General features: G+C 41.1%; 1 protein-coding gene across 1 annotated transcript; it reads left to right on the top strand.

Annotated features, from left to right (window-relative positions):
• The first annotated feature begins 501 nt into the window (after positions 1-501).
• Galt (Galactose-1-phosphate uridylyltransferase) lies at positions 502-10,556 on the top strand. Its single transcript, XM_034983101.2, has 8 exons — positions 502-702; positions 1,625-1,788; positions 4,061-4,188; positions 5,642-5,719; positions 5,914-6,066; positions 7,495-7,570; positions 8,739-8,958; positions 9,272-10,556. Exons 1-8 carry the CDS (start codon positions 681-683, stop codon positions 9,478-9,480), a joined length of 1,050 nt encoding a protein of 349 aa, XP_034838992.1. The 5' UTR covers positions 502-680; the 3' UTR covers positions 9,481-10,556.
• The last annotated feature ends 261 nt before the right edge of the window (positions 10,557-10,817 follow it).

Here is a 10,817-nt window from a genome sequence, read left to right as displayed (position 1 = left end):
CCTACCCAGTTTTTTATTTTTAACCTAGACCATAATATTTTGGAACTGATCTACTACTTAAGTACCTACTTAGTAGATAAGTTTATTAATCTTACTTTGAAAGTTGAAAATACTAATTATTTGTTCATAAACACATTTTTTTGTGATGTAACCACAAATTCACGGGTTTCGAGTTTTCCCCCTTACGTGTGCTATTTGCCAAATTTCATGATAAGTCAACGTGAAGTGCCCTAGTTTCTTGATAGATACGACAGACAGACAGTTAGATAGTGACAGACAAACAGACAGAAACGATATCTAAGCAAAGTGTAACATATTCTATTTATTACATTACATTTGTAATCAGTTGTAAATACCGTAGTAAACTCATGCCCTATAGGTGCTGGACAGGTAGATTATATCGATATTCCAACAATCGATCAATGTACACCAACAAGTAAATCGATATACCACATGTGTCCATCCATCTCTAATCAGTCGTGCCCAGTCGTGCATTCTGTTCGGAAGTAAGAGGACGTGTTATTGTAACGATAAGCAAGAATTTAATTCTACCGGTCAGTTTTAGCATTTTATCGATATTCTAGCAGATTATCGATATATCGCGGGTGCGGTTCGTCGCCTCTATCTAATCAGTCGTGACCTCTGTTCGGTAGTTAGAGGACGTGTCAAGTGGTGTCAATATGCAGGAATTTGAAGCCACTGGTGAGTTTTAATATTTCGCCAACGGCTTCCTGAATGCGAAGCTGTGGTAGCCTAGTGGTTAGGACGTCCGCCTTCCAATCGGAGGTCGGGGGTTCGATACCGGGCACGTAATTAAACTATCACTTGCTTTAACGGTGAAGGAAAACATCGTGAGGAATCTTGCATGCCTGAGAGTTCTCCATAATGTTCTCAAAGGTGTGTGAAGTCTACCAATCCGCACTTGGCCAGCGTGGTAGACTATGGCCAAAACCCTTCTCACTCTGAGAGGAGACCCGTGCTCTGTAGTGAGCCGGCAGATGGGTTGATCATGATGATGATGATGGATTCCTGAATTGAAAAATAGTTTTCACACGCCCGCTTTTTGAAAGCCCTATCAAGCGATACTCCTCACTATGAGACAGACGGGGAAAAAAAACCGACAGTGAGAGTCAGGCTCGCGTACCGAGAGTTCCGTACTACAGTCGTATTTTTTCGACATTTTGCACGATAATTCAAAAACTATGATGCATAAAAATAAATAAAAATCTGTTTTAGAATGCACAGGTAAAGCTATTTCATATGATACCGCATTTTATATAGTTGAAAATTGAAAATACTAATTATTAATTCATGACCACAATTTAATTTTTTTTGTGTGATGTAGCCACAAATTCACGGTTTTCAGATTTTTCCCCCTATAGGGGGAAAAATCTGAAACCTATACCTACCTACCTGCCTCATGAATTTAAGTGTGGATGTTTAGATGTTTGGATGTTTGTTACTCAACCACGCAAAAACGGCTGAACGGATCTGGATGAAATTTAGAATGGAGATAGATTATTGCCTGGACTAACACATAGACTACTTTTTATCCCGGATAATCAAAGAGTTCCCGCAGGATTTTGAAAAATGTAAATCCACGTAACTCTATATTTCTTTCTAGAACACCAGCATACCAGATACAACCCGCTCAAGGACGAATGGATCCTGGTATCCCCACATCGCTGCAAGCGTCCCTGGAGTGGTCAGACCGAGCAGGCTCCTGAGGAACAGCCTCCTGACCCCAATAACCCCTTAAGGGCGGGGGCAGTCCGGTCTAGTGGACAGGTATATAGTAAACTTGGATTCAACACTCTCAAAAGCAGCCGAGAAAGAGGCGACCTAATTGAAACTTACAAAATACTAAATAAATAATTATTTTATTTTATTTATTATAAAGTCCCAAACTTTGAGAGCATGTTTCCGACAATGAGCAATCTTAAGTAGATTAAGGGGACATGGTATGAAGCTACAATATCAATTGTCATCGTCAAACCCATTAAAACACTTTCTGACCAACAGAGTAGTTTCCAAGGGCGGATCCAAGGGGGGGGTCACGGGGGTCATGACCCCCCCCCTGGGCTGCGTCCAGGACCTAGGTGGACCACTAATTAAAATTGTTAAACATAATGTTTTTTTATATTTTTATATACCTAGATATGTAAGTTCCTTCAATACTTAATCAATTTAATATAATATTTTGTATGATGGCAAAAACATTATGTTCTTGCGAACAAACGCATCCAAAATATGAATTTTACCGCGCCACCGCTACCTTTTATCGAGATGTCACATTTCGTGTGTCGTTCTTCAATTATTGAAGAACATCACACGGCACTTGCCCAGGGCCCACGATCGATTGGGGCCCAGTAGTCCCTGCCAGATCACCAAACTATAACAGACCAACCGATATTTTAATACCCAAAAACATATTTATTTCGATAAAATCAACGGTCAAAAAAGCCATCTCAAACAAAGGACCGTAGAGATTGTTAAATAGTCTTATATCCGATCTTTATTGCCTTTACGCAAATGATAGAATATTTCATTCTTTTTCACACTTTTTAAAAAATTTCCGACAGTAAAAACCTCTAAAAGTAAAAAATAATATGTATTATATACCTATAATGTATTGGTCGGATTGGTCCTTTACGTTTATTATTTATTTATTATAAGTATTGATAGTAAAGTTTTTATTATCCAAGCACTCGTTGCATCTGGGGACCCCTAAAGATAATAGAACTATTCTTTATACAACAGATGACTTTATAGTTTTTAGTACAAAATTTTTGGCATTTATCTATATCGTAATACAATATTTCTGACATTTATCTTTTCTTTTTTGTAAATAATGACATAAATTTTGCGCTCGCTTCGCTCGCACGTACGGTTCACTACGATTAAAAATCCCTTCCGAGATGCAAGCTATCACTGAGTAGTACCTACCTACCTACATTTGGCCGTGAAAAAGTACCTAACAAGATGATAGACAGACAGAAAATTTCGCGCTCGCTTCGCTCGCGCTTTTGCTCTGTATTTGTTGTTGCCCGCCCGCAACCTTGTCCGCATTGATTTAGGTTTTCAAAAAACCGTAGGAACTCTTTGATTTTCCGCATAAAAAGTGTATGCAGGTTTCCGGGACGAAAGCTTTCTCTGTGTAGTACCTGGTCAAAAAGATAGACCGTCAAATGGTAACAGATAAGTAGATAGACACGCTTTCTCATTTATAATATTAGTAGCTACCTTATGATTTTTTCGTAAATATATGAAAAATTTCGCGCTCGCTTCGCTCGCGCTTTTACTTTATATTGGTTAATGCCCGCAACTTCGTCCACATAGATTTAGTTTTTTATAATTTCCGTGAGAACCCTTTAATTTTCCGGGATAAAAAGCCGTTTCCGAGTGTAAACTATCTCTGAATAGTACCAAATTTTGATTTAGAATATGGACTTTGAAAAGGTAACAGATAGATAGAAACATTCGCATTTATAATTCGTCTTGAACGTGACTTATCTGCTTTCTTTGCCTATTCCAAGAAAATAGTACCTACTCTGTCAACATCATAGGGGCCCCGTTATTCTAATGTGCCCAGGGCCTCCAATAGGTTAAAGACGGCCCTGCGTGCGGGTGTGCGGGGCGTCCCCCCCCCAACCCCCGCTCGTCATACCCCGATTACCAACTCGACCTGTCGCAAGAGGTCGAGATGTTGTGACTTGACCACGACTATGTGACCCCCCCCTGGCACCAAAGCTGGATCCGCCCTTGGTAGTTTCCATATGGAATAAATTGCCTAAGGATGTGGTTATGTCAAGTTCTGTTAACCAGTTCAAGAATAGATTAGACAATCATTTGGAAAACTCTAAGCACTTCTGCAAGCTGCAGCAAGCAAAGCTGCTTAGTCTATTTTAAAAAAAAACCTTGCAACTCCTGACTCCTGCAACTCTTCAAGTCTATCGACAGTGAATTAATACGGGAACGGACAAAACAGTGAAAAATTCCTTTTTAAGTCGCACTTTATTTTTTGTGATATTCGTATTTATCGTAAACTTTTTTTTTTCAGAAAAATCCAAAATACACATCAACGTACGTGTTTCCGAACGACTTCCCAGCTCTTTTGGAGCGAGTGCCGGAGCCTCCCGCTCCAGAACATCCGCTGTTCCAGGTGGCGCAGGCTAAAGGGACTTGCAGGTATAATATCATCATCATCATCATCATCATCGTCAAATCATCACCGGCTAACCACTGTGCAGTGAGCACGGACCTCGTCTCATCGGCGGGGAACTACAACCGGCTACGGGAATTCGCGCACCATTGGCATAAGAGGCGAAGCAGCTCGGAGCGTACAGGTGCCAGGCCGGCACCACGGAGGAGCAGCAGCGGAGATCACAGCTGTGTTAGTGACGTCTAGCCCCCAAGGGGGGAGAGTGAGCATAAGGGACAAGGAAGAGACAAAAATAATTTGTAGGGTCAAGAAGGCGCCCCGGGAAAATGCCAAGAGCAAGTACCGAACGGGCGCCCTCCCGCGATTCGGCCCATATAACCGAGAGGTTGGTGGGGCCATGGGAGGTGGAGGGTTGACCATGTGCAGTGAGCACGGGTTTTCTCTCAGAATGAGAAGGGTTTGATGGCCATATAAGATTGGTATAATGTACTACTAGCTATTTTCTGCTAATCGTCGAGCTAGGAGACTTATAGGCGAAGATTCACCACTTTTGGGGAAGCCTCAGAGTCTTGATCACCGCCGAAAAGTTGCCTATCGGTGTTTTACAGGATATATTTCGGAGAGTGTGCTCAGGAGCTGTTCGATCTTGTCCCGCCCTCACCTTTCTACCACCGTACCGCAAGACACCGGGCGAGTTTCCACCCCTATGTCGTCAACATTCCATCTTCGCGTACGAAACGCTTTGCGTCGTCATTCCTTATACGCATGGCTAGGGTCTGGAATACTCTTCCTAGATCTGTGTTTCCTGCCAATTATGATCCGGGTATCTTTAAAACAAGAGTGAATAGGCACCTTCTAGGTAAACGCGTTTCATCTTAGGCCACATCATCACTTCCCATCAGGTGTGATCGTGATCAAGCGTGCGCCTATTATGAATTTAAAATAAAAAAACTGGAATGAACGAGCGAACATTCTCTTCAGTTATTGGCTGAGCAGTGCGCATTGTTGTCCATATAAGTAAGCGAGGCAGTACATAGCTTGGCTTGGTATGGTACACTGATTTTGTCAGAACAACTTCCACTGAGGAGCTTTTCAGGCAACGTCCGAGAAAATTTTCATAGATGGCGCTGAAAACTTCCATCACTGAAGATGAAAAATAATACCTATATCTATATCATCTATGCTTTAAATTTTTAAATTTAAATCGGATGCGAAATTAATTAATTACTTCTATTATTATAATTCACAGATTTTGTGGGGAAGAAACGTAAGGAAAATTGCAGTGCACGCTAGCTCTTATTCATCTACATATTATGTCATTGATTGACACGACCCAAACATTAAAGCATAGATCATAGAGATATTGGTATTATTTTTCATCTTTAGTGGTTGTAAAATTCAGCGCCATCTATGAAAATTTTCTCGAACGTTGCCTGGAAACCTCCTCCTTAATCCGTTGTTTTTTTTTTTCATTTCCAGAGTAATGTGCTTCCACCCGGATTCGGCCATGACGATACCACTTATGTCCGTCAAAGAAATACTGGCAGTTATTGAGGAGTAAGTACCTAGGCTAAATATTTGGAGACAGATTGTCGATTTTTTTTTATTTTTTTATTTGATTAAATTTTTGTGAAGGCGAATAAATCGACAATCGATTGTTCGATTCATTCGATTGTTTTTTTGCAACAATCGCCTATTGCTAATGCACGCTAGTTACGTCATGTTACCTTACGTCAAGTTACATATTTCAGATGGATCAATCAGCTTCAAGAGCTAGGTCGTCGCTACACATGGGTGCAAATTTTCGAAAATAAGGGTGCAGTCATGGGGTGTTCCAATCCACACCCTCACTGCCAAATATGGGCGTCCAGTTTCCTACCGAATGAGCCAAGGGTCAAAGAGAGGTAACCTTCTGTTCTCTTCTATGGAGCGTTATTTTTGACCACCTATGAATTATGGTAGGTGGTCAAAAAAGGGACGATGCCTTATTGTCTACTAGTCAAATCGGCTACTTTTTTATCCAAAATTATGTATTTTTTTATCAAACGTCAAACGCTCGCTTAGTAAGGAGAAACATACATTGACAGGGGGCGCTGTTGGAGAACAAAGGCTTACACTACCTTCAAACAAGAACAAAGGGGACATTTGACGACAATGTTAGTTCCAAAGAATTTGTAAGTACTACTTCGTGTTAGTTCCCATTTTGTCCACGCGGCCAATGAGCCTTGTCACACTGTAGATGTGACGTCATACAAATTTGTAAGTACTACTTCGTGTTAGTTCCCATTTTGTCCACGCGGCAAATGAGCCTTGTCACACTGTAGATGTGACGTCATACAAATTTGTAAGTACTACTTCGTGTTAGTTCCCATTTTGTCCACGCGGCAAATGAGCCTTGTCACACTGTAGATGTGACGTCATACAAATTTGAAATAACTAATATGGCGTATTTTTTCAGGAATGTGGTTTTTACGAATTTTCGAAGACCCTCTATTTATTATTTACCTACCCACTCAGAAAGAAATTTATTTTTGACATCCCATTCAAAATCCGTGATAAAGCCGTGATAGCCTAGTGGTTAGGACGTCCGCCTTCTAATCGGAGGTCGGGGTTCGATCTCGGGCACGCACCTCTAACTTTTCGGAGTTATGTGCGTTTTAATTAATTAAATGTCACTTGCTCTAACGGTGAAGGAAAACATCGTGAGGAAACCTGCATGCCTGAGAGTTCTCCATAATGTTCTCAAAGGTGTGTGAAGTCTACCAATCCGCACATGGCCAGCGTGGTAGACTATGGCCAAAACCCTTCTCACGCTGAGAAGGAGACCCGTGCTCTGTAGTGAGCCGGCGATGGGTTGATTATGATGATGATGATTCAAAATCCTTCATGAGATTAGCTCTTGCCTCTTTCAAACAGGCAACTGCAGACTAACTTCATTCTTACCAGAAATCTCCTTGACGACCTCCCTGGCGCAGTGGTGAGCGCTGTGCTGTGGTCTTAATAGTGGGAGGTCCCGGGTTCGATTCCTGGCAGGGGTTTGCAATTTTATAATTTCTAAATTTCTGGCCTGGTCTGGTGGGAGGCTTCAGCCGTGGCTAGTTACCACCCTACCGGCAAAGCCGTGCCGCCAAGCGATTTAGCGTTCCGGTACGATGCCGTGTAGAAACCAAAGGGGTATGGGTTTAATAAAAACTGCCATACCCCTTCTAGGTTAGCCCCCTATCATCTTAGACTGCATCATCACTTACCACCAGGTGAGATTGCAGTCAAGGGCTAACTTGTATCTGAATAAAAAATAAAAATAAAAATAATGAATGTACTTATTGTTTAAGGTGCCAAAAGGAATACTACACAAAGTTCGGAAAACCTTTGCTAGTGGATTATTTGGTACAGGAAATGAAAAAGAAAGTGAGTTTTTTTTTACTTTTTAGGGTTCCGTACCTCAAAAGGATAAAGGAACCCTTATCACTTTGTTGTCTGTCTGTCAGGAACACCTATAGAGTACTTCCCGTTGAACAAGAATCATGAAAGGTAGGTAGATCTTATAGCACAAGTAAAGGAATGAATCCGAAAACCTTGAATAAAATAAAATAAAAATCTTTTTTATACGAATAAACTTTTACAAGTACTTTCGAATAGTCGAATGCATCTACCACTGGTTCGGAATGCCTTTCCTACCGAGAAGAACCAGCAAGAAACTCGGCGGTTGCTCTTTTCAAATATTTGATATAGGTCCAAGATTATGCCATGTATAAAATAGTATTTGCAGTCCTGTGCGTTGCTGGAACGAGCTGCAGGTCAAATCCACACTCTTTTATATCATTTAGATAATCTTCAACTGTGTAATATGCTTTTTTCAGGAGCATATTTTTAATAGATTTTTTAAGCTAGTAATAAGTAAGTACTAACATAGGTTAAGGAATTGTTTCTGTACTAACACACAATTATGGGTGTACTTATGCCTGCAATAAAAGTTTATTTATTTATTTATTTATTTAAACTTGTGCAAAGGTAAGTCCAAAATAGTTGTGGTTTTTTGGGAAATGTGGGAATTTGTGGTAACATCACAAAAAAATGTGTTCATGAAAAAATAATTGGTATTCTCAATTTTCAAAGTAAGATACCAAGTGGGGTATCATATGACTATAGGTACCTGTACATTCTAAAACTGATTTTTATAATATTTTTATGTTTAATAGTTTTTGATTTATCGTGCAAAATACCGAAAAAATACGACTGTAGTACGGAACACTGGGTGCGCGAGTCTGACTCGCACTTGAAATATTTTTTTGCACTTGACCAGTTTTTCTTTCCTTTCCTTTCTTTTATTTCCTTTGACTTAACAATATGTACAGTACGCGGCCGAAAGTAATGTACTTCGGCTTTTAGAATGACTTTTCGGCATTATAGAGCGTTGTCTCTGTCACTCATACCTAGGTATATGACGTTTTGGAGATCTCAACGACCGAGACAGTGCTTTACAAATATATTCTGCTAATCTGCAAATCTGCTAATCTCCTAAAGGTCGATGTACATTACTTTCGGCCGTGTGCTGTAAACAGTTTGTCGTTTTCAGGAGCGCATAGTAATCCAAAACTCTGAATGGGTGGCCTTAGTTCCCTACTGGGCAGCGTGGCCGTACGAAACTATGCTTCTGCCCATAAACAACAGACCACAGCGAATGTCTGACCTGAACGAAGACCAAAAGACGTCGCTGGCTGAGATCATGAGGCAATTGTGCACGAAATATGACAACCTGTTCCACTGCAGCTTCCCTTACAGCATGGGCTGGCATGGTGAGTGTCTATCTGGTGATGGCTATGCGGCCGCGCAATTGGTTCGTCATTCAACGACTCTCTTTCGCGAACGACGCGACTTCCTCCGCGTGGAATTAGGTTTTTAAAAATCCCGTGGGAACTCTTTGATTTTCCGGGATAAAAGTAGCCTATGTCACTCTCCAGGTCTTTATCTATACCCATACAAAAAAATCACGTCAATCCGTTACATTGTTGCGACGTGATTGAAGGAAAAACCAACAAACCAATAAACCAACAAACAAATACACTTTCGCATGTATATTAAGGGTACCTACTGATTTATTTGTTTCAGGTGCCCCCACCGGCCCAACGCGCAAGCCAGGAGACGCCCCCCACTGGCTCTTCCACGGCATCTACCTCCCCCCACTGCTGCGATCTGCCACCGTGAAGAAGTTCATGGTGGGCTATGAGATGCTGGCACAGCCGCAGCGAGACCTGACTCCCGAGCAGGCTGCAGACAAGCTGAGGAAGTGCGATTTGCTGCATTACAAGAACCAATAAATAGCTCGTAATGCAACTCACTCTGTCGTCCCTTCATTCATCTTCACCTTTTATTTTTTCTTCGAGGGGCAAATCTAAAGATACCCAATCGGGTTATGTGGGATTTCTACCCACTAAAACCCCCCTCGGTGGCCCTCTTCAGCACGTTATTGAGAGGCTCCGGGAACTCTAAAGAACGTACGCCGGTGCCTCTCTCGCGCGACGCCCGTTGGACACATCCTGGAGAAAGTGCAGCCACTCGCGACCTCGAAGTCCTAGCGCCAGGGACTATTGGTCAGACGGATCAGGACGTTGATCAACGCCGCCCTGATGTCTCCGCCTTCGAGCAGGATCAGCTCGCTCATCGCTCGGTCATTCATCTTCACCCACTCGACTTTCGTTTTGCTGCAAGCTGGTGACAAGCTAAGGGAGTGCGACCACTTGGTGCATTATAAGAACCAATAAATAGCTCGTAAAGCAGCTCACTCTGTCGTCCCTTCATTCAGCTTCACCTACTCGAGTTTCGTTTTGCTATGGGAGACGCGCGCCGGCTCGCTGCACTCAGGGTCTTCGCGATCTTTCATCGAGAAGATCGCGAAGAAGACCCCACGGTAGAATGACAGCTACAATGTCACGACTAGCTAGTACTTCTTTATTAAATTGGGTATTTTCCTACTTTTGAATTTGATAGATATTATTACTTTATTATAAACTAGGATAAAAATAATGACGTACCTACACTGAAAAAATATTAAAATCCAACAAAGATTTACAAAGTTACAGTCGTTTTAATTTTGGAGTGAGAGGGTCTTCTATCCCTTTCTCGCAAAACGAAAATTTGTATGAAACCGCACGAAGCTACTATGGCATTAGTAGGTGTCACGTCAAACTGCTGTTATCGCTATCTTTGTCTAATCAGAAATATTTAAATGCTTATAACGTTTTTGTTATTTGATCGATTTAATTAGTTTTTTCAGTTTACGTCATTATTTTTATTCTAGTTTACCTATAATAAGGTAATAAAAAATTGGAGTCAAATACCCAATTATCAAAAAACCAACATTGGTAAAGTTCCTGCATTAAATTGTTTTGTAACAGATTATTCTTTTATTCAATGCAACCTTATGACTCGGAGGAACCACTGGTAAAAAAATACTCGTGGTACCTTTTAGGGACTAGTTATGGGAGGAAGCATGGGTAAACAGTTGATTATGACGACATTAAATTAAAATTAAAGCTTCTTCAGAAACCACTGGATTGATGTTGGCCGTTTTTGCATTCACACAGAACTTTATACCTACTTTAAATGACAGTACAAAAAGCTGTAGGCATACAGTTTATATGCACATATAACCATT

Source organism: Maniola hyperantus, chromosome 28 (genome assembly GCF_902806685.2).
Source record: "Maniola hyperantus chromosome 28, iAphHyp1.2, whole genome shotgun sequence".
Lineage (NCBI taxonomy): Eukaryota > Metazoa > Arthropoda > Insecta > Lepidoptera > Nymphalidae > Maniola > Maniola hyperantus.
Note: the sequence above shows the minus strand (reverse complement) of the source record. Positions and strands in the feature narration are given on the sequence as shown.

What these genes read in the sequence shown, in the direction of transcription:
- Galt (XM_034983101.2), top strand. Translation starts at nt 681, where the DNA reads ATGCAGGAATTTGAAGCCACTG. An exon ending in TACAGGAAATGAAAAAGAAA is followed by an intron (nt 7,571 to 8,738) that starts GTGAGTTTTTTT and finishes TGTCGTTTTCAG; the next exon opens with GAGCGCATAGTAATCCAAAA. An exon ending in TTACAGCATGGGCTGGCATG is followed by an intron (nt 8,959 to 9,271) that starts GTGAGTGTCTAT and finishes TATTTGTTTCAG; the next exon opens with GTGCCCCCACCGGCCCAACG.